At 38.9% G+C, this 24,386-nt stretch overlaps 1 protein-coding gene across 3 annotated transcripts; it reads left to right on the top strand.

The window, feature by feature from the left end:
* The first annotated feature begins 780 nt into the window (after nucleotides 1–780).
* Nucleotides 781–19,843, top strand: HCFC2 (host cell factor C2). 3 transcript variants are annotated; one of them, XM_054271959.1, is made up of 16 exons: nucleotides 781–951; nucleotides 2,712–2,860; nucleotides 3,239–3,399; nucleotides 4,438–4,646; nucleotides 5,145–5,229; nucleotides 6,295–6,398; nucleotides 6,982–7,170; nucleotides 8,269–8,454; nucleotides 8,879–8,982; nucleotides 9,949–10,108; nucleotides 11,091–11,291; nucleotides 12,463–12,533; nucleotides 13,750–13,887; nucleotides 15,183–15,368; nucleotides 15,782–16,067; nucleotides 16,897–19,843. In XM_054271959.1, exons 1-16 carry the CDS (start codon nucleotides 786–788, stop codon nucleotides 16,920–16,922), a joined length of 2,421 nt encoding a protein of 806 aa, XP_054127934.1. In that variant the 5' UTR covers nucleotides 781–785; the 3' UTR covers nucleotides 16,923–19,843. The 3 variants fall into 3 exon arrangements, with proteins under 3 accessions (XP_054127934.1, XP_054127926.1, XP_054127942.1); XM_054271951.1 differs by having other exon boundaries at nucleotides 15,782–19,843; XM_054271967.1 differs by having other exon boundaries at nucleotides 9,949–10,147; nucleotides 15,782–19,843.
* Nucleotides 19,844–24,386: the final 4,543 nt, after the last annotated feature.

Genomic DNA, 24,386 nt, shown 5'->3' with positions numbered 1-24,386 from the left:
TCACCACCTTGTCAACAAGACCATGGCAGTAAGAGCCACATCCTGTTCTTCCTTAAACACCTCCACCACATCCCTGGGCAGCCCATTCTAATGTCTAATCACTCTTTCCATGAGGAAATTCCTCCTAATGTCCAACCTCAATTACACATCTCAGCATCATCCTTTACCGTGTAGAACTGAACAATGGGAAGAGACTTTTAGCACCAGATACACCTTCTTTGGATTCCCCTCAGCATCATACATTTATATTCTCACTAAACACTCCCCTCACACAGGAAAGAGCAGCTTCTCTCCTGTAGAACGAGACCTTCGAATTCACTTAGATCACCTGCTGCCAGCTGTAGAACCAAAACCTCGGTTACTAATCGCAACCTTCGGTGTTTGAACAGGAACTCATTTCTTTCTCGCCGCACACCTCGCAAGCAGCAGCATTGCCTCGCCTACCACTAGCCAGTTAAAAATAAATTTAAAAAAAGGATAACGTTTCTGAGGGCTTGACGGCAGAGGGGTGCCCCAAGCAGAGGAGTCCACGCCGCCCCTGCGGTGCCCGAGCGCCCCTCGGGCGGCGTACGCTGTAGGTACGGGGCCCCAACACAGGGCACCCGCCGGAGCACGGCCGGGCCCGGAGGCGCCGCAGGACCGGAGGGGGCCGTGCCGAGCCGGGGCCGGGGCCGCGGCGGAGGCGGCCGGGGGGCGGGACACGGACCCGCCACCCTCACGTCAGCACTCCCCCTTCCCCGGCGGGCTGCCCCGGCCGCGCAGTGCGTTGTGGGAGCGGCTCTGAGATGGCGGCGGCCGCCGCCGGGCTGAGCTGGAGGCGGGTGTCCTCCTTCACGGGGCCGGTGCCACGCTCCCGCCATGGGCACCGCGCGGTCGCCATCCGAGAGTTGCTCATTATCTTCGGCGGCGGCAACGAGGGCATCGCCGACGAGCTGCACGTCTACAACACGGGTGCGCGGGGCGGGGCCCCGCCACGGGGGAGACAGCGGCGGGGCTGTCCCGTCTGCGACCGCCGGTGGCACCGGGCTCCGCATGGCGCCGGGGATCCCCCCCAGGCCTCCCGCCCTCCCCCGGCACTGCCCGCGGGGGGCCTGGCCGAGGGGGCGGCGGGCGGGCTGAGGAGCTGCCCAGAGCCGAAATGGCGGGGAAAATATGCCTGGGCCAGGGGTCTTCCGTGGGGTAGTGCTGCGCCCTGGCTGGTGCTGCGGGGTTGGTTCTCCTTGCTGGGGAAAAGCGACCGGGAGGATCACGGCTGCTCTGCTGTCCCCGACCGTCGCGCAGGGATGTGGAGCCTCTTCCCTGGCAGGTCGCAGCTGAATGGCGGCAGGCGGGATTAGTCCCTACGAGTGTCCGGATCCCCCCCCTCCTTCCCTCTGGTGGCGGCAGCTCACGAGAGCCGAATGCCCTGGAATGGGAATCTTGTTTGGAAAACTGAACGTGTTGGCATCGGGAGCCTCTCCAAACAGGAAGCTGCCCAAGACCGATTTTATTTGTGAAAGATCAGATGCCCAAATAGTTACTGTACTGAATGCTGGATGAGGCTGGAAAACTTGTGTGTAATTTCAGGGCTTAGGCCGAGACGGTGGAGTTCAGTGACTGATCTGTGCTTCTCAGTCAGACAGTGTTGGCTGCTTGAGGTTTTTCCAGGCCGATTTTTCCGGATATCTTCAAGACATACTATGCTTGAATCAGATTTCTGACGGGAGAACGAAAAAAATCTCTTAACCTTTCTGTTCTGACAAGTAATCCAAAGAAAACTCTTAACATAGTTATGCCATCAGAACAGAGGTTCTGACAAGTGCCTTTTGAGTGAGTCTTATAATGACTTGGTTTTTTTCTTCCCAGACTTGCTGCTTAAGGTGTTTCCCCTTTGCAGCAGTGACAAAAAGCATCATGACTTAGTTGCTCCAGTTTCTGGATGAGTGCTTGGCCGCAACTGACCTTTTTTATTCTGGGGTTAAGATGCAGGGTTATGACCTGAACTGCCCGAGTGTGGGATATCATCCATGGCCCTTGCTGTGCATGTGATGATTTTTGAGGAGCTGGCACACACTGAGAGCATCTTAATCCCCTGCAGCAACGTTCACTGGAAGCTTCTAATTTCCTACTTCTCCTCTTCATGCTCGTAAAATGTGTAGGAAAAAGAAGACATTGTCCCCTGTAATTCTTAAATTTCAGAACAGTTTAGGCACCACTTTGCTGCTGCTGGATTAGACAGTCTCAGTTCCTCTTTCTCGACTTTGTGCCTCTCCTCTCCCACTCTGTGGATATTAAAATGATTCTCAGAACAGTGTAATTAGTTTTTGAATAGGGCTATTAAGTCCAGGCACAGTGCCATGCTGCTGTAGCTCTAATAATTCTGTTTCTAGAGCTAGCTCCCTCTGAGTTAGCGTGGTTATCTCTTTTGTGTGAAACTGCACTTGTGTTCCTCATTAGCCTCTATTCTTGGCAAGTGACTGACTTAATTACAGTGACCTCATGGGCTCCTTCATATACTGGGTAACACTGGTTTGATAGAGGTCTTTGCTTTTCTTGTCATTAAAAAAAATAAGAATTAATTTAAAACTTAGTGTGAAGCAAATAACCGTAGTTCTCTGCAGATAAAAGGTAATTCTTTAGAAAGCAGAGGTGTTTAAAAATACATGTTTCAGTGTTGGAAATATTTTTCTAATCTATTTTTCTGGGTTTTGGCTTTTTATTTCCTACAATAGTTACGAATCAATGGTTCCTTCCTGCTGTTAGGGGAGATATTCCTCCAGGCTGTGCAGCACATGGATTTGTTTGTGATGGTACCAGAATACTAGTTTTTGGAGGAATGGTTGAATATGGAAGATACAGCAATGATTTATATGAATTGCAGGTAGGAAATGTATGATTATGTTTTGATTTTCAGGACTATTATATTTATCTGTTTATGAAGAAACACATTTTATTTTACCAACTGCAGAAGAAAGATGATCTTTGCTTTTCAGAAGATTTTTTCCATCTTAAGAATCTAAAGTTTATTCTAAATAACTTTGAAATAGAGACTTTCATCTAGTCTAAATTAAGTGTAATATATTCAATATTTTATTAAGGTTAGCTCTTACATATCCTTTTTAATGAATGTCCTAAGAAAAGCTCAGCATTCCCTTAAAAATAATTCAGAAAATATAGAAGTGTTAATATTATATGAATTCTATCTGTTATGACAGACTATCAATGATATTATTTTAAAATAATTTTTTTTGTCTTCAAGGCAAGTCGATGGCTCTGGAAAAAGGTAAAACCTCAAGCTCCTTCAAATGGATCACCACCCTGTCCTCGGCTTGGCCACAGCTTTTCTTTGTATGGTAACAAGTGCTATTTATTTGGTGGCCTGGCAAATGAAAGTGAAGATTCAAATAATAATGTTCCCAGGTATGCTGATTTGTTTTTGAATTTAACGGCTTTAAAAACAAATTACTTGATTTAACAGCTTTGAAAAGGAACATTCTAGGCAGGCTGTCCTGCGCACCAAGTGCTCAAAGTTGGATTATTTGTGCAGTGAAGGGGTTACATGTGAAGAAGGTTAAGTATTCCTTTTGCTAATCTCACAATATGGAACACTGAGTGACAGCTTTGACACTTTCGTAGGGCAACCTGAGTAGGCTTTTATATTTCTCCTGGTATTTTGGGTGATGTTTCTAAGAATGGCTTGTTTGTTAGAATTACCTCAATCAGCAGAGTCTCATGAGTCATCAGGGACTTAGATGGATGTTTCTTCTGTATTGCTGTGAAAAACAGTTATAAATTCATCTGGAAATTTTTTTACTATAGCAGCTGAAGTTGCCATTATTGTATGAAACTGTGTAAGAATGCTGAAGTTTTATATCAACATTCACCTGCAGCTCAGAGCACTTATATCCACTGAGCTATAAACTGGCAATTTCAAGCTCAGTAAACAAAAGGTATCTGGTGTGAATGCCAAGATTCAAAGACCATTATCTAAAAATAACTTGCCGATAGATTCAGCAACAAATGGCTAATTGTGTATTGGCCAGCCTGAAGACACAAGAAAACAACAGCTTCTCACCTTCATTGCTTTAAGAGTTGCAGAAATTTCTCTCTAATACCTCTTGTCATCATGTATTTCCCACTGCTTTGCGGTTTATTGTGTGTCCGTATGTAACAATTTTTGCAATAAATGTTGTTTTCATTTTTCTTTTATGTAATACAATGTATCAAATAAGAGCATGTTTTATCAGAGGCAACAAGTTATAACTGTTAATTTTTTTTTTAAATCCATTTTGAATTCAGATTTGGTACTGCCCACAATGCATCAAATATTTTGAGAGTTTAGAACTCTGCACCCTCCCAAGACAGAAGTTTGTAATACCTGGAAGTAGTCAGGGTTTAAAGTGCACTTGTTGTCATGCTTATAAGTGAGTTTTTCATACTTTGACAATAATACTCTAGATATTTAAATGATTTCTATGAACTGGAGCTGCAACATGGGTCTGGTGTGGTCGGCTGGAGTATTCCTGTGACCAAAGGAATCTTGCCATCTCCCCGAGAATCTCACACAGCCATAGTGTACTGCAGAAAAGATGTGGGAAGCCCAAAGATGTATATTTTTGGAGGCATGTGTGGCTGTCGGCTTAATGATCTCTGGGAACTTGACATAGGTGAGTTGGTTTGCCAGCAGAAGTCAGTGCTTACTGGCTGAGGGGAAAAAATACAGTATAGAATGGTTAATGGCAGGCTGTGGTGCAGATATTATTGAGACTGACACCATAGTGTTAACCTTTTGTAATATTTGGAATTAAATAGATTGTTTGCATATATTATCCTCACTAATTATGAGTACTACATGACACAGATACCATAGTCTTTAAAACACTCTAAAGTAGCCAAGTTGAATAACCATAATGAAACCATAATTTATGTTTTTGATAAACACTTAGTTTGTCAGTATTTCCCGTGTTTTTTTAAAAAGAAGTTCCAAGTGCTTGTTATTGCACCCTTTTTCTAAAAGTAGCCATTTTAAAAAGGTGAAATTTAGCTTTGCTGAGTATTAGAGGTAAGTTTCCTCCTAAAATGCAGGTAGTGAAATATGTAGCAACAAGATTTTTTTTTTTTTTTTTTTGAGAATTTTTTTGAGAATTTTTTTCTCTTTCTTTTAGAAACCATGACCTGGTCAAGACCAGAAACCAAAGGGACAGTACCACTTCCTCGCAGTCTTCATACGGCCAATGTAATAGGAAACAAGTATGTCTGTTGTTAAAAGCTCAACTCTAGAAAGGTATACCTAGTAGGGGAATGATGATGCTTATCCACTACTGTATACTCAGTATAAACATCAGCCCTGTAGAGTAGTTTTCTTCTGCTGTTTCAGTGCCACTATTAACTCAAGGGTAGAAGTCCGTCAGTGTTTCCATCCAGCAGGACAATCTGCCCAAGCCACCAGCAGCTTTCTGGGCTTCTTGGAGCACCTGTATGCATTCTGGGGCAGCCTCAGCTGGGCTTGAGCCCTGTCAGGAGTAAGCTTCAGTGCTGCTATGTGTGTGACACAGATTAGGTAGCTACACAAAAAAACTTCTCAAAGAGTGAAACTAGTTCCAGGCAAAACTATTCCCCGCTTCTTCTGCAGTCTGTCCCTCATTACTCTGCTTCTTGCCAATATGGTTTGTTTTGGCAGGTAGCATTGATAAAATGGATTTTAAAATGCGGGTTTCAGTCCATTTTGTATCAGTTTACAAGCTGGCATGAGGAGAAAGAGGCAAGGGAGTAAAGAAGTATGAAAACTTTATATCTTCTGATCCAACAGCTTAGCTTTTTATTATTTACTTAAAATGTCAGTAGTTTGTAGCCTGCATTATATTTTTAAATTTTAATATCTGAATTATATAAAAATTTAATATGATGCTATGATGCCAGTCATCTTGTTTTAGCCTGACTTACTGAGGGCTGTGCAGTAAAGGATTGTAGAAATTCTGTTGTACGTGTGGTATTTTTGGAGAGCGTTAGTAGTTTGATGGTTTGCTAAACCTTACAGTGTTGACTGCTGTTTCTAGGAAGTTGTTTGAGAAGTTTCTGGGACTTTTTTGTGTGGTTGCATTTTTCAATCACTCAGAAATTTCAGGAGGTAGATGTCTGCCTCAGTACTTCATAAAGACAGTAGATACAAATAAAATTTGCTGTGAACAAGAACTGTAACACACTGGAAATTTTCCTTTTTGTCCTAGTTTGAAAGAGCCCATGCAACACATCTAGCTGTTAATTGGTGTTTCTTTTCTTTTCTTTTTCCCTCTTCCCTCTTTTTCTGTATTTCAGAATGTATGTTTTTGGTGGATGGGTTCCACAGTCAGCAGGAGGTGAAATTTCTGCTCCTGATGGTGAATGGAAATGCACCGGTTCTTTTTCTTATCTTAATTTGGGTTAGTGTTTCTTTCTTTCTGGAAGTAGGTATTTTGAATTAATATTTTCTTAACAGAGTAGAGTAACTATTTTGAAGACATTGAGAAATGTTTAGGACACATAGTTGTAATCCTGGCTAACTAAAAAAGTTGCCCATTTTTTGCACATTACTTGAAAATAAATATTTTAATTATTATTTTTCTTTGAACATTTAGCAGGTTTGCTTTTTCAAATCATCGTTAATACAACTTTAATGCTAAGTAATGTAAATATTCCTTCATTTATAGAAGAACACAGGAGACAGATTCTGAAATGAGGTTTTTCTAAGCATGTTAGTACTATCCCTGAATTCTCAATTTCTGATCTATTTGCCTGAGAGAGATAACCAGAGGCCAGAATTCAGCCTGTATGAATTGATTTTATCTTGCACACTAATTGGAAAGTGACTGTCTCTTCATAATATTTCCATTTTAAATGCAGCTGTCTATAAAAAAGAGAGGTGATTTATTTTCATTTTTTTCTGAGCAGTTAAGTGTGTTAACATCTTTATTTCTTGTTTTGGAGATCATCTAGAAACTAAATGCTTTGAGTTTCATTTACTAGATACCACAGAATGGATAGGTCTGATCTCAGATTGCCAGGAGGACAAAAGTAACTTGTTACCAGGGCCAAGAGCAGGACACTGTGCTGTAGCTGTTGGCACTCGTCTGTATATCTGGAGTGGTAGAGATGGTTACAGAAAAGCTTGGAACAATCAAGTTTGCTGCAAAGATCTTTGGTACCTTGATACTGGTGAGTCAGAAATAAATAAGAGACTTGTACTATGTTATGTGTTTTATTAACATATGGAAAGCTTGCATGACTGATGAGCAAACTTGAAGAGTATTTACATTTTAAAAATGGTTTTTAAATCATGCTTTACTGCTGGTTGTTTGAAGGCTATTACTTTAAATAAAAAAAAAAATAGGAAGGCTTGTTTAAAGCCTCTGAAAGAAATTTGTGCTAAATTCTGCACTGCATGCCATAGTCAGTTGATACAAGATGCTAAAGGCTGTTTTGCCTAAACTCAGGGTTCCTGGCCTCTTTTTAGTGATCTTTTCTGCTACTGCTTACTTTTATCACCAAATCCCCTCTCTTGGGATCATTGCTGCTGCTGCTGCTTCCTCATCTCTCGGACTGCAAAAAGATACTCTTCAATCTAAGAAAGGACCAAATTGTTCCTGAGGATGAAGGGAATTCTGGAGACTAATCATTCATTAGTAGCTGCATTGATAGTAGGACACTGAGTTGGGAGAGAGGGAATTAGAATAGAACTTTTTTTTCCTGTTTCATTTTTCCCTCCGAAAATGAAAAATAGCGGGGAGGGGTGCACTTAGGACTGCAGCCTGGTCAGGCGTAGAGGCACGTGAGAGGAGCAAGCCATTGGCTGGTCATATCCAGGTTTCAGCCTGTGCAGAAGAAGTTAAAGCTCACTTCAGCTACACAGAGCAAGCAAAAAGGAAGAGGAATAATTTGTGAATTAGAGGAATATGTAAAGCTTTAGGAGCCAAAGAGCTACCTGCAGCGTTTCAGGAAAGCACAAGGATCTGCTCTCTCTGTAATCCCTACAGTGATGTAGCTACAACTTAAAGGCCTACTGGCAGCAGAAGAACCATTAAAAACAAAGCATAAAAACTGGAGCATTTTTGAACACTCTGAAAAGACACTTGGTAATTCTCTGTCTTGACTTGCCCCCTTTGACAGTGGTTTCTTGTTGAGTATATGTTCGTATATATTGTACATCAGTGAAAAAGAAGCGACTGATTTTACTTGCAATATACAGCTATTTAATAAACTGGTAGGGGAAGGCAATTTCTAACATGCTATCTGTGTTTTATTGGTTTCCTGTAGAGAGACCTCTAGCACCATCACAGGTACAGCTGATCAGAGCTACAACCAACTCTTTTCAATTGAAGTGGGATGAAGTACCTACAGTTGAAGGATATCTTCTTCAATTACATGCTGACTCACCAGTGCCACTGGTGGCTGGAACTCCTGGTGCTGGCGTTCCTGAGACATCAGTGCTGAGTTCACAAGGTAGCAGTCAGATGCCATTACACTAATGCTCGTGCACAGGTGGACTGGAGGGTTGCATAAGTAATAAATATGAGTTTTGTTTTTTAAAGAACCATTCTGTGAGAGAGAGACCCTGTTTCTTTGGTTATTCTACAAATGCCTGCATCATAATTATGGCAAACTCCCCTTTAACTTGTTTCTGTTGGTTTTGGCCAGCTGTCTGAATTATGAAGATATTTGTAGAATGCTAGGCACAAGTTGAGAAAGGAAACAGTGAGGAAGGGATTATATCTGACTATTTAGCCATACAGTTTCATTTCAGACTTACAATAAAGTTTTCCTTCAGGCAATTTTGGCCTCCCTTTTTCTTACTGAAATAGGTTAAAACCATCATAATATTAAGTTTTGCAGAACTGATGGGAATTTGCTTTTGTTTACGTGCAAGGTGGCTGTTCTCTTCATCAGAGTCTGCAATCAGTGCCTAGCATCCCTTATGCAGAAATGAAGGTGGATCATCCCAGCCAAACAAATAATCTCATTCCTAATAACGTAAGTGTAAGCTGAAAAATGCTTCAGTGTCAAAACAGTGTGATAAGGTAGTGAACTGCCAAAATGTTTCTCAGTTTCAAAACTCCCTGCATACTTTTTAGGTCTTAGAAAAGAAAAAAAAAGCAAATAAAAAAAAGAAAGTAGTTGTCTGTTTTCTTACATACTTGCTTTCGTGATTGAGATGCAATCTTTCAAGACCTCTTCTTGTTAATGCAGAAGAGAATTGCAACTGTATTGTCTTCCACAGTGCCAACTGTGAGTCTGACACCAATAGGAATACTATTCATTCTCAGAATGCTGGTGACATTATGTGGGAAGCAAAAAGAATAAGGCATATTCCTTCTTTGTTAGTCTAGTTTAGTTTTATGCTAGTCTGCTTATTTGTAAGTTCCTACAGCAAGTTAAATCCAGTTATTATCTGTGGTGTGCAGTTGTACGTGTTCCTCTGTTCTGCCAATTTAACAGAAATAGTGAGGACAAACTCTGGCTAAAGGATCTTGTTTCTAGAACTTTGGACCATTTCTTAGTTGTGTAAAGTCTGAGATCTGTATGGGATCCATAATGTATTCCTGGAGAAAACACATGTAGAAATACCATAAATTTCACTAAGAGTAGAAATATCTCAAGTACATGTCAGGAAAGCGAAGGTTGAAAGCCTAATTGTAATTTTCCCCATTGCCCAAAGTCCCTCCAGTAGACTAAATATTTTATACACAGCAATGAAATGCCATGTAATGATAAAATTTACTGTGAGTCTTCCAAGTCAACTCAGTGTTTGAGTCTTTGTTTTATAATGACTAAGACAAAGATTGAGAGATTGATTTCTTGGTCTAATTTAAAGTACTAGAAGGAATTATTGGAGGAGTTTATTATTGTTGTTTATGAGCAAGCATTTTCATGCCATGTTTGCAATTGAAATTTCTGAACTTTGCATTGTAACATTAACAAATGTGTTGTTTTGGTTAGGTCCGAGTTGCCCTTTCATCCAGTTCAAAAGTAGAAGGAAAAGAAAAGGTTGCAGCACCTGAAGACAAGGTTACACAGGAGAGTATGAAAAACTACACAGATGCTACAGGATTCAAAGAATTAAATGCCCCTTCTCTTTTGCCTGTTTGTACTTCTTCAAGTAAGATGACTATAGGAAAAAAAATAGAGGGAAAAAAAAGTGAGAGTTAAAATTAATCTCAAAAACATAAAATAAGATTGTTTCTGTCTTGTAGTTTAAAATTATTTAAAGAGTCCTTTGTAGTTTAAGAAACCCAACTTGTGTTAGTTGTTACTGAACGTATTTTTAGAAGATACAAAGAAAATTGAAATCTTAACTTGTTTGAAGTGTTGCAAGGTACGGGAAATTCTCAATATATTCATTGTTATGATGGACAATCTCTCTAAACATAAATAGCCATTTTTAGCATCAAGTAAAAAGGGACAGACGACATTTTACAACATTATGGTGATAGTAACTCCAAACTCCAACACTGTGTCTGTCTCTTAGCTATTGGCTGATGTAAAATTTCAGGCAATGTAGAGACAAGCATGTTTCTCTCTGACTGTAGAGGAAGTAAAAGATCGCAAGGCTCTGATTTATGCATGTCACTGAAGTACCTTAAGTTCAGTGTAGTGAATCTGGGCTTAATCACCTGATCTGTTTATATTTGATCTCAATGTATTTTATAGGTAGTTGGATTTTTATTTTCTTCACCGTGTAATTTAATTAAATGAGGAAGTGTTGGTTCTTATTGCTAAGTGAGAAACAGACTTCTACAGGGGTTAATCTTAAATTGATTTTTAGAAACCTGTGATACTGATTTGTGTGGATGCTTTATTTTAGTAGGGTTTTTTCCTCTAATTAATTTTTTTGTGACCAAATACATAAAAAACAGCAAACTTAAAATAACTGTTAACATACACCTGTTTATGACTGTGGAGACAGACTCCTGTTAATTTATAAACCTAAAGGAAGCATTAGCAATCAATATAATCAGATCTGTTCTAACCTAATTCTGAGCTAAACTCAGGCTTTATATGAAAATAAATCCATTAGATCAAGTTGAGATTTGGTGTGTTATCAATATTGAATTCTTGCTAATATTTTCTTCTTTTTTAAGGTGCTCAGACATCACCAAATGTAGCTGAATTACATTACTTGGACAAACAAAGTGTAAATCCTGATTCTTCTGTAACGAGTAATGTCTCCAGCACACAAACTATGGTAACCCAGCAGGCTGTTAAAACTGAGTCATCAAGTACAAATGGGGCAGTTGTTAAAGATGAAACTTCACTAACAACATTCAATTCAAAATCTGAAGGTTTGAAATGTGTTTCACATACTGTATTTTGAGCCATATATTTCTAAGGCCATCAGAGTTCCTATAGTGTGGTGGGATTCCTGTCTTGAGTAGTACCTGGGATGTAGATAGGGCTTTGGGCATTGAAGACCTTGTGCAGCCTGGATTTATACATCTTTTAAAATTAGGATTTTCCTTATGCATTTGTAAATCACCCTGTTTCCTATAGGTGACAAATCTTCATTTATGCAGAGGTCCGTTTTCTAAATATCAGGGGTAGCCTGTTTTGCTGCTCATCGCACATTAATTTTCATTCAGTGCTTGTCTATTTAGTCAGCAAAAGACTAAAATGGTAACCTTGGATGATTTTGACTTTAAGCAACTGACCTCTGTAATAAATGTGGCCAGCTCACTGCTGGTCTAATGTGCTGGCCTCTTCATAGGCTGCTGGAAATAACCAAAATAAGCAGCAATGCAGAACATAAACGGGTAGTTTTTCAAGGTTTGTTTTTGACAAATATCCACAAGCAGTGCTTGTTATTGTTTTGAGTGTTAGCTAAAGAACTGTATTCTCATATTGATGTGTGATTTTTACCAAGCAGTATTTTGTTTTAAGAGCAGAACCCAGGAACACAAGTATAGAATACTAACACTCCCATGTGTTACTCATGTGCTTAATCTTTTTTTTTCTTTAAAGATTCCATTTTAAATTTAATGAATGCTCTGCTCCCATTTGTTAAGGTTGTTTACAGTTTAACTGCTTATGTTCAGAATTCAAACTGTATTGATGTCAGAAAAAATGCAATCAAATTAAGAATTCACACTTAGACTATTCATACAATGTCCCCAGTATGTGCCTCAATCTGGTATTTAGATTATTTGTTCACAAATATATTATATTGATTTCATAATGCTGTCACTTTTTAGGATTTTCTGAGTCCTGCCTTCTGTTTATATTATCTGTAGCAGCCTCCAGTGCCAGACTTTCAGAATTGTTCTGAATTTGATAGAATTTGATAGAAACCAGAATTAGTTTGTGTTATAAATAGAACCGCATACGGAAAAAGTCTGAGACATTCTTGTGCAACAAATATTTGTAAATGGCTATTGAGGTCAACTTTCATACTCTGTGGGTTTTGTATTAAATTTTTTCTATTGCTTATGTTTTTAAGATTTCATGTTTTGTTTTTAGCTGCTGAAACTGCTTATGTCACGCCTTCAACAAGGGTCAGTACTGGACAGACAAATGATTCACACTCTTCTGTAAGTCTGAAAAAGTATTATCAAATTGCTTTACCTATTGTTCTGTTGATTAGTTGTAAGGGCTCTTCTGTTTTCCTTTAATTATATTTTTGAAAGAAAAGCAGTGTTTATTTTGAGCTTGGAGTGAATAATACAGGGGTAAACATTTCTGTTGTAAAACTAATTGCATTGTGTGGGTTAGATGTGAAACTAAGTAACAGTTTTGTAGTTGGGAGGAGATCCAAGTTCATGTTTCAGCTGTTGAATCATTTTCATCAACTGGCACAGTGGAATAGTCTCTGCTGCATGATGTGCAAATATAAAAAGTTTTCCTGTATGCACAACTGAATTTAGAATGAAGTATGTATTAAATCAGACTAGTGTTAGCTGCTGATTCTATAGATTTAAACGTAACTGAACTGACATCTTGATGTTTTTCCCTAGAGGAGATGGGGACTGACTATGCAAGCTGTAAATACTGCCTGAAAAAGTAAATGCTTCCTATTTCACCTGCTTACAACTTAATACACAAACCCAAGGTGCCACTGTTGCCACCAAAAGCGAGGAACTAAGGATGGGGAGAAGCAGCTGCTGCCAAAGGGTGGGGTGCTTTTGCCAAGAGCAGCTGCAACTCCTGCCCCATTTCCATGCTAGCAGGATCTGTGCCGGGTACCTGACTCTGCAAGTGCTCTCCCTGGTGCCTGGAGACCAGCAAGAAAGCCAGTTTGTCTTACTGGGTCAGTCAGGAGCAGTTTGCATGCCCTCCATCCCCACGGCCCCCTGCCACAGCAGAAGGCTGTTCTCAGCTGCAGGCGAGTTCCACAGTGCCTGAGAAAGAGCACGTGTGGGGCTGAGCTACAGCTGAGCCCTAGGGGGAGCTGCTGATGTTGGACCACCTTGGGAAACTTCTTGACCTCTGCAAGTCAAGATCTTCTCTCAACTACATGCTGCTACAGACACCTAGTTCTACAGATTTAAGCTTCTTCCCTGCCCCATTCAGAATATCAGATGCGACATCCCAGCTGTTACTTTTTAAATGACAGACTGTGTCTGAGTAAATGTATAAGAACCAGTTGGTTTTGCACAGTATTTTAATAATACATGCATATTCATTTGAAGTATAGGAAGTAATACTGGTATAAAAGGGGGTTGTCTATTACATATACTAGAGGCTTGACATTTTTTTCCATGGCATTGACGTGTGGGTAATCTACATGATGTGTTCTTCAAATACTAGAGAGCTCCCCAGAGGCTGCCAGTGCCGGTGAAAACCAGGGACCGCCGGTGGTATGATGTGGGAATTTTTAAGAACAACAGTGCTGTGGTGAGCCAGTTCTACTTGCTGCCAGAGGAAACACTGAACATCAATAGCAAGGTAGCTGCTGCTTCTCTGATATAACTTGCATATACCTATTACAGAATTTGTTGCTTATATAGTTCACAACAAAATATGGGATTTTCTAATACGGCAGCAGAATCTGGTGCTTGTAGGAGTTGTATTTTATGACCAGTATTTCTTCATGTATTTTTCTCACCTTTTTTTACTATTTCCTAAACTAGATGAATTTCCTTTGTTATTTATGTATGAAAATACAAAATATCTTATTTTGCTATTGCTTATTCTTTTTTTATTTCTTGCCTTAGAAAACAATTTTAAACTTATAAATTTTCAAGCCAGTAAAATTCTTAAAAGCTAAAACCCCCACAATTTCTTAATATGTTCTTTCAGTCCAGCATTGAAACGTCTCAGTTTCTTCTCTATTCCCAGAATCTTTGCATAAAAATTTTAAAGACATTAGTAAGACATAGGCTAGACTGTTTAAAAGAGTAGATCTGGAACTGTACTGGGTTTTCTATTAGATCTTTCTAACTTACTATTTGGTACATGTAAGTGGATACATGAAAATTATGAGTGTGAAACTCGAAAAAGTGTAACAGTTTTGACAGTAAAAGTGTAAATTAGTGATGTCCTCATTAACTAGAAACAAAAATTGTGTCTTCTTGAGACAGAAACAAAAAAAACCTAAAGCCTTCCTTTGCAAGCACTTCACTATAAATATTCTATATCTTACTTTTAAAGAGCACAGTACATTATGCAGTGTTTACATTAATTGTGGTTCTTTTACATTATTCAGTAGGAAAATAGTTCCACTGTAAGGATTAGTGATGCATCAATGCATATTTTAATAATGGAAGTATGGTAGCACATAATGTTTCAGAAAGCTGTTTGTTACTAAGTTACTGGGTGTTTCCTTAAAAACATTTTGATTACCTACAGAGCTCCTAATGTTAGAAATAACTGCTTTTGAAATAAAAATATTTTTTAGGACAGAAGATTATGTTAATTAAATCATAACTTTTGTAGTTGTAAATGCTACTTTGTTTTAACTTTCCTGAGTAAAAATAACCACAAGGCACAGTTTAATTTAAATGACTGAAAAAATGGGATATCATTTGGTCTAGACATGTAGTCTTACTTTGCATATTACATCAGCTGTTTTGATGTGAAATACTGTCAGTCAAAATCTTTTCTTAAATTCTGATGTAAGTACAGCAGTATTAAATAGATTTCAGTTTCAATTAAACTTTATTAATCTCAGTTTAACACTTTTTAGGCTAATTGTGTTTATAATATTTTAAAAATTACCACAAATGTTGCTTTATTTTCAGATGGAAGTTGCAGATGTACCAGACTACAGATTACTAAAGAAACAAGATCTGTTTCCAGGCACAGTGTACAGATTCAGAGTTGCTGCAATTAATGGCTGTGGTGTCGGGCCTTTCAGTAAAATCAGTGAATTCAAGACGTGCATTCCAGGTTTTCCTGGAGCTCCTTCAACAGTCAAAATCACCAAGGTGAGAAATGGAGGTTATTCTGATTCTGGTTCCGATGTGTGAAATTCTCGTTGCCAGTGTAATCTCAGAGGTCTTAGTTATTGTTAGTTTTATTTTTAAGTTAAAATTGTCATACAAAATAGTGTCCAAAGGTTACTTAGTTAACTCTGCTCAATATTTCTTTAAGAAGTTTGCTAAAAAGAATTCTTTTAAGAGCTAATTATAGTTTCCCCATGATTTTCTAGTGTTGGATCATTAAATCTATAGGGGCTTACCACACTTCTTAAAAAAAAGTCAAAAGACATCCTTATCTCCAGAGTGGTGGTGATAGGTCAGAATTTTCACATAATCTTTAGAATTTGGTGTTTTTTTGTATTATTGTTTAGATATTTACGGTTACCTACATACTATCATACGTTTCTCTCTTTCTTCAGAGTGTAGACTGTATTCATCTTTCTTGGGAGCCTCCTGCTTCACCCTCTGGAAATATTTTAGAATATTCTGCCTACTTAGCCATCCGTTCCACGCAACTACAGGAAAATCCAAGTCAACTTGTATTTATGAGGATATACTGTGGTCTTAAAACATCTTGCATAGTGACTGCTGCCCAGCTTTCCAGTGCCCATGTGGATTACACCTCCCGGCCTGCCATAGTGTTCAGGATTTCAGCCAAGAATGAGAGAGGCTACGGCCCAGCCACACAGGTTCGGTGGCTCCAAGGTAAAGTCACTGTCACACACAGCATTTGAGTGGAGCAGGAGCTGTGCATTTCTTCCAGAACCAACACAGCACTGCATGTGAACTGCTTGAAATGTTAGTTTGTTCCTTATGGGAGTTTTATGCAATTCTAGTTGTTGCTTCTGAATAATTCAGGGGTTTTTTCAGTCTTTTCACCTTCCTGAATGGAAAAAAATTCCATCAGGTGATGTCAGGTGCATTTTTGTGATGCATATACACTTTAAAATCTGTGTTACAGCCAGAAAACGTTTTGTCATCTTGTCCCTGGGCTTGAATTTGTACAGGTTCATGATGATTTGGGGATGGGAATGGATCCACTGAAACTAAAATTAGTGTTAGCCTGGTCAGATTTGGCCTGCCTTATAAGTAAGCCAATATGGGGTATCAAGTTTTGCCAGCTTCTCATCCTGCTCCTTGCCATTTCTGGATTAGCTTTGTTGGGAGCTGGCTTTGCTCAGCAAGAGGTACTGTGGGCACAGAGGAAGGTAGGAAGGGCAGAGTGCCCATCCCCTTGGGCAGCAAGGAACTGTGGTGGAGGGGTAGCTGATCTCAGCTGCTGGACTGGGACCCACCTGTTGAATGCTCCACTGCTTGGTTTCTAATATGTGCTTTTCTAAGATGGGGAGTAACAATGAAGAAGTTGTCTTCTGTGAAGTTCAGTATTTCAGTGCTATTTTAACACTTTATTTGGCAGGGGTTTTGACCATTACCTATATCCTACAACTTTGAAATAGTGTCTGTTTGAAAATGTTTGAGTGTGTACACCATGTGAAATTATGAAACATTGAACAATGTCTCCTTTGCTTTGCAGATATGAAAACATCAGGCTCAAAGTAGAAATTACTTAATAAATCTCAATTTTCAAATGTAGTGTTTAGTGTAACTCTTGTACTATTTGTAAATGCTACAAATATTTTATTTTTGCATTGTTTTTATCTTAAAAATATATAACCTTTTTTACGTTTGACACATCGATGTTGTAGAGCCTTGCTCAGGTATGAGTATCTTACAGAAAATATATCCAAGATGGTGGGGTGGAGGATTGCTCTCTGTCCAGCAGCTCTTTTTGGTAGTGATAAGTTAAAATGTAAAGAACACAGAGTTTCAAATCAAAAATTAATAAAACAATTGGCACAAGTAGTAGTGTTTGAGGTAGAGTCCCCAGGATTGCCACAGATCTTGCATAGATAATTCATAAGATTTGGGATATGAGCAAATTCTGTTTGGTTTCCATTCCCTATATCACATTCTTCATTCTGGTGCCTGAGTACAAGGCAAAAATTTCCAGATATTATATAGTAACTTAAAATGCATAACTATTTTAATATATATTTTTTTTTGTAAAGAAATGATTTTTTCTACTATTTGTAACAGATATCTTAGTCTTGAAAAATATCCCCTGAAAATTTAAAAGGAAAAAGATAAACTTATCCATTGCTCTTATTACAAAAAACATAAATTCATTGTAAATGCACTACTATTACTTAAAATTATCATTTTGTAGTTGTACAAATCTTAAACTTGTAAATGCCAGTGTTTACAAGAGACCTTTCTGGTCTTGTATTAAAACATCCATGAGATTTATTACCTTTTTATTTTTTTTAATCCATATGCTTTGCTTTTAGCATATGCTTGCTTTTTGCACTAATAATAACTTACCTCATTCCTGTGTTAGTAATCACTTGTGTTGCTTCCATAATGTTTCTGTAAAACTTCAATCTGAAAATTTTAACCAAAGTTTGGAATACATGGTAAGCAATTTTGCACACATTATATGGCAACTTTCAACATATTTATTCCAGTTAATCTTCTTAAGTGCTTGTTTGCTTTACCAATATATTCTACCAATCAAGTTCAGTATCTCCCTTTTACTATGCATCTTTTACATTAACTAGCTAGCTGATAAAATCAACAAGCATTACTTCTAGGAATAGGTTCATCCATTCCTATGGGAAAAGAGAAAAATTGTTCACGGTAGTAAAATAAAGGTAAACATTTTAAATGCTATTTATGTATCTGTATATAAAACTATGTTTACCAAAGTGTAGAGGCTGAGTTGGACAAGGTCACTAGGTGAATAGATTGAGGCACCTAAATAAGATTTATTTTAAAATAAAATCTAAATTATTTACTGTGCAATGAAGTTTATACTTTGCACTTTAATTTTGCCCCAAATGCCAAAAGATTATACATCAAAGTAGAATTTCTTGCCTCTTCCAGTAAAATTTGTCTTAAGAACATTTGTAAAGATATAAACTAAAATCAATGATGTGCCTGGTTTGGTGGGAGAAGTATCACTAAAATAGTAAAGATTTAGCAGCTCAAGTCTCCCAGAGGAGATTTAACAGCCAAGTGTTGGCTGCCCTGAGAATCAGGGTTATAACGAAGTGCTGGTACAGCCTTAAGTTATCGCAATGCATCACATGCTCCAATAGCATCAAGAAAGTGCTAGGGACCATAAATGGCTATACCAGTGTTAATTGTGGCACAGGAGTAACACACGTGGTTTGACTCCAGAGAAGAATCATGTTTTTATGACAATGACAGCTACTCCAGTTTCACTTTAAACAGTGTTTATAGTATGAATGTATAGGACTTTTCCTGAAGTTAACTGGCTTTAAGATATTTGTGTTTTAATGGCCCATTTCGTCAGGTAGGATCTCACTACCAATACTGTCTGATAACAAAAGTACCATACAAATGAACTGTCTACTAGAAGAATAGAACTTGGATTTTCTTATTAGTACTATGAAAGAAGCCTTTAGAGAAAATACTTGTGGCTTTGATTTTGTTGGTTGATAGCTGTGATTGTAGAGTTGTTATTTAAGAATAAAACCTGTTGGGTGTGTCTGGGTGCAGTTTTTTTGCACTTGGTTTCACATGCTTTGCACAATTTCTTTTTTCAGTGGGTGTGTTATGACTACCAAAGGGTAAAACTGTGGCGTTTTCAATGAAAGTATAATTTCCTTGTGAGTGTGCTTTCTTCAGCTGACTTGACATAAGATGTCACTTTTTCTTTTTTGTCCAAGTTGGGTAACGTTGAATATTGATCATATGCAACTCTTCAGTTGCTTACACTTTGACTTTAAACTGAAATTGTGGTACACACTGTAAAATACACTTTTTGGTCTGTTTTTAGAACTGTATTTATAATGTCTAAATCCCACCTGTTTGCCTATCAACTAGATATCAGACAAATATTGATTGTTTGATTTTAAAGTTTAGAAGATTGTTGACACCAGCTCTTTGAGACTCCATGTTATCCATTTATTTCAGATACTGCTAAAGGACATGCAACAGAAGCTGAAATCTAGCAGATTACTATATCCATATTGTAGAAATGTCTACGTTTACTGAACTTCTTAGGGAGGTTGTGACTGTGTAAGCATAGAACAGTTGTGCCAGTTATGGCAGGCACTGCTACAATTTCATCTTCAGAATGTTCCTGTGAAAGTGGAAATGAAGTGAACAATAACTTACACTTTGTGTTTTCAAAGTAATTATAGCAATATCTTTTGAATCTAGTTTGGAGTAGAGCACATGATCTTGCCATAAACTCTGAAGATGTAGTAAGTATTACTGTTGTTATCTGATTATTTCAGGATAGCGAATTTGATGTGAACTTAATCTTACAGCCTGTTACTTCATGACCTCTACAAGGAAATTGACATTTTGTACAATACAAGTTGATTAGTCTTATTTTGAAGCGTTGTTTGTTCTTTGTAATAAAGTGGTTGTCCTATCAAACACATTGTTAATACTGAATTGTGTCTGTTTTTTCAGAGGTGTATGTGTACAAACTTGGAATTTCTGATGCAGACAGTCAATTTCTCAAATTGGGGAAGAGGGTTTAATGATAAGCACTGTCATAGTACTACTACTCTTCCATAAATATTGTCTCCTAAGTTAATTCTTGGTTACCTCATGAGCTTTTCCCTAGTTGAGGTCTCCAGTATCACTGCCCCACCTTCTACAGTTGCTGTACACTCACCATTACTTTACTCCCATGCCTTTGTGCCTTGCAGGCTGTGGCCTCTGAACTGAAATTCTGACATTACTTCCCCTGTCTATACAGGGGTCACTGTTGCTGACAATGAGTCACAAAGAGTTTGGTGTTGCTTTGTTGCAGTTTGTTAAAAAGATGTGTGAGCACAAAGTCTGCTCAGAAGGCTCCTAAAAAGGATTTTAATTGTATTCATGTCCACAAGAAGTGGGGGAGCAGAGAGGAGCAAATGAACTGAAAGATCTACTGGATTGTTTCTAGATCTCTTTAAGAGACTTCACATGATAAACTGCTGAAAGCTGTCTACTACAGATTGATTCCTTCTTTGTGTTCCTAGCTATCATAATAATGGTTGTTGTCTTGTTATTTATGATGCTTGTATTAGTGGAAAACAAATGGGAAGGCCTAAAACATCAGTGAAGAATCCTCTTGTGCTGTTTTTGTTCTGTTAATAAGATTTTAAGAGTAGGAGTTATTTTCTCTTGAAGGCAAATTTGAATTTGCTGTATGAATTTATCTTATAAACAACTCTGATTTATTTATTTTTATTTTGTTGCATTATTTGGTCCCTAGGATATTTTTATAATATTTCCAGTGAGCTAAACATCAAGGCTTTTATTCTGTGGCTTCCAGTTCTGACACTGAAGAATTTCCTGATTCTCAGGACAGGGGTGGAGCACTGACTGCTGGCACTGTATGGGCAATGGGTTCCTCCTTCTGTTAAAAATAGTGAAATCTTCATTTTGAGGTGTTTGCCATTGGTCTGGAAGTGGAGATCCCCTTTATTAGAATTTCAACGAGTCAGCTTAAAGTATCAGGAAGATGAGCTTAAAATAATTTCTCTTCATCCATAGAGTCTTTAAGATACTGCACCTCCAGCACTTTCCCCAGAGAGGAAATCCCTGTGATGTGGGGTAGGTGGGGGTAGAGTGGGCATCCAGCTGAATCCCAGCACAAATGATTGGTGGTGGGGCTCAGCCAGAGAATGTCTAGCACCTGCAGCCCCTGGAAGGGGAGTTAGGATGGCAGGAAGGCCCAAGAGATCCATGCGAGCTACTGGGCCCCTTGGTCTTACTCGCTCCTTATATGTGCCTCATGCTAAGTGGTGAAAATCTGGCATCTATAAATGCGGTCAATTTCAACTGGGTCTGTTCCCTACATTCTTCAAAAGCCTGAAGTATTTAATGTATTTGTTGGGTTTACAGTCCTGACAGGAACAACAAAAATATCTCAGATTGGGAGTGGGCATAGTTTGCTGTCATTGGTTTTGTTTTGGGGTAGGGTTTTTTTGTTTTTTAGGGGTTTTTTGTTTGTTTGCTTGTTTTGGGGGTTCTGTTTGTTTGTTTTGGTTTTTGGTGGTTATTGTTTTGTTTTTTTTTTTTTTTTTTTTGAGGGGATTCTTGCCTCTAACAAGCTTCTGCTTTTAATATCTGATGTAATTGCTAAGTTGGTACAGCAGCTCCTTAAAATGAAAACTTAGGCTTGGATGTGGTATCTTCAAAGAGAAAAAGAGATTAAGCATTTCATTGTGTCCTAGCATTCAGAATTATTTCTCTATCTGTTGAAATTATAAAATACTGTTGTCCACACATGGAAGTTATCAATATACAGTTATTTCAAAGCAATTTTTAAAAGAGGCACACTGGCTATATGCCATTTTAGAAGGTTCAAAACCTTTTACAAGGTCCAAAATGTTGGTTTATTTGTATCCTCTTATTTTTTTTTGTTTCCATTCACTCATTTAAATGTTTAACTGCCTTTTAGAGTAACCATCAGTCTTGCATGCAGTGCTGGTAATTATAATTTAACAAAACGTTATTAGGTTCAAGCAGTTATCTTGTAACTTTGAGGAGTATTAACAAATATCCCAAACTCTTCTTTTTAGCAGCAGTTTCCTAATTATTTCTTCATTGTATTTTGCCTGAGTAGGAAAGAGACTTTATATGTTGACTTTAAATGCTGTCTGCTCCAGAAGGAAACTGTTTGGAGTTTGGGAGCAACTCTTTGAAATTATTGTCTTGAAAAAGAATACCTGAAATATCCAACAGCTTGAGGTTTCAGCTACTTACATTTCAGCCATCTGAAGCAACATGAGAACTGTCAAGCCAGATGACACAAAATGGCCAGGTTTTGTCAATATTTCTTCTTCTTGTGCGTACAGAACTTGGTCCCACTGCATCTACTCCAGAAACATTTTGAATGAGTTTCAGTTTGTGAAACGTGGCTGTTGCTTGTGGTTTTGGATAGAGTGAGAGCAGACTCATCCTCTGCTGCCCTCCCCAGGCTCCAGTCTCAACATTCTCATCCCACAGTGCTGGAGCCTGTTTCATTGTAGCAGAAATGCACTCCAGCTGGCTGGAGGTGAGATTTCCGATCCTGCCCCTTCTCCCCCAGTGCTTAGCTTTTCCTGTCAGCTGGCTCCTGGCATCTGCCTGTTCACCAGGTTGTTACACTGCACAGGGAGCTCAGGTGTCTGGTGGGTTTGGATTTCCTGGCTGGGGCCAAGGAAGAGTTGAACAGTGCAGAAACAAACTTGTGCATCCCAGCATCCTTTTTCTGTGTCATGCTGCCCTTGACAGTGTTGGGACATGGGCTCTGCTGTGCTGGACTGTCTTCCTCCAGGGTGCAGAGAGTAGAAATAGTATATACTGTTGCAAATGTTTTGGCTGCAGTTGCATTTTGAGTGACACAGCCCTTGCACATAAACTGAGTCTTGGTTCTGCTGTTGGAGGTAATTTTATTTGCTGTTCATGTTGCTGTAACGGTAATTATCAGGCACACACACATTAAATTAGCAGCCCAAAGGCTGCTCCTCTGCCCAGCAGATTTAAACCCTCAATAGGTTTCTTTCACACATAAGCAAATCAGGTGCCATTGCTCTGATAAATGGGCCTTGTAGCCTGGCATGCTGCAGTAAAATACTCCAGGAAATGAGCCTAGAAATTTGCCTGGAAGATTTCTTAAAGCAGGGTAGCTGACTCCTTCAGACCTGCTCTGCACTGCATCACTCTGGCTCTGCCTCCACAGCCATCCTTGGGAACTTGGGTTTAATAAACTCAGTGCAGCTGGCACCAATTTGAAGACTATTGTGCATAGCAGCAAAGTGCCCTCCCTCCCAAGAGCACATGGCCTTGAATGTCACTGCAAGCTGAACTTGCAGTTTCCAGGGAGCTTCCCATTCAGCTTTCACATCCTGAGGGTCAGAGGTAACCTTGCAGTCCACTACCATGCCAATTTCACAAATCAATAGGTAAACAAATATATCAACATTTGGTTGCTTGAATGTATTTTTCAGCTTCTGAAAGGGTGAAAGTGAGAATTATTTTGCCACAACAGCATATCTGATTTTCAAAGAGGAAAAATTGGTTGATACTTTCAACTAGGTCCATGTCTTGGAGTGTACCACATCCAAAAGGCATCCTCCCACAACTGCTCTTTTCACCAAACCAGCAACAGGGGAAAAATAAGAGGAATCATTAGATCAAACTTCATTCTATAGGACTGCATATATAGTTTCCTTATAGCATTACTTGTCTTAAAATCTACATCCAGCTTTGGAAGTTTTTTCACCTACAAACACAAGAAAATTCACTACTAGTTTCAGTGAAAAACTTCCTTTCTTCTATTTGGTACAAATCAAACCCCAAAAACATCAACCCTGCACCATTTGGTAATACAGTGTCTTAAAGGCAAGTTGTCTTACTGCTGTAAATGTAACTGAGGCAGCAAGCCTCCGTGATTTACCTGGACCATTAATCACATTCAGAGCTCTGCAAAATGAGGAATATTATAGCTATAAGCAAAGCTGCTGCCAACCCTTACCATGACAGCAAGGTGCTGGGGATAACACTAGCCCTTGTCTCTGCCCCTTGCTTTGCACTGAGCAATCTCTTCTGCGTGTGCAGTTGCCCATATGCTTCCTCTCCTGCCAAAGGCTAGAGAGAAATCACCTCTCCATGTCTACAACATGTTCATGAGCACCATCCTCAAATTCTGCAATAGGAATCATCCCATAGCATTCACAGTGATCCAAAGTGCAGTTCAAGGAAGATAGCTCTTTAAAGAATAGCCCATATAATTCAGGCTGATTTTTAGCTACAGGCATATAAACATGGGGCGGTAGGTATTTAGGACGTACCACCTCATGCCAGAACTCCATCTGTGTTCTTGCTACACCATCCAGCCACATGTTTTAGCATTCAGTAGAGATCAGAAGGAGGGAATAAATAAAACAGTTAACCATGCATGTGTACATCAACAAGACTGGGAAAGGCAGAGCCTCAGTTCCCATTTTGCCT

This window comes from Melozone crissalis, unplaced genomic scaffold, assembly GCF_028551555.1.
Source record: "Melozone crissalis strain CALT ecotype California unplaced genomic scaffold, PUWL_Pcris_2 ptg000004l_1, whole genome shotgun sequence".
Lineage (NCBI taxonomy): Eukaryota > Metazoa > Chordata > Aves > Passeriformes > Passerellidae > Melozone > Melozone crissalis.
This window is presented reverse-complemented; position numbering and strand designations above follow the sequence as displayed.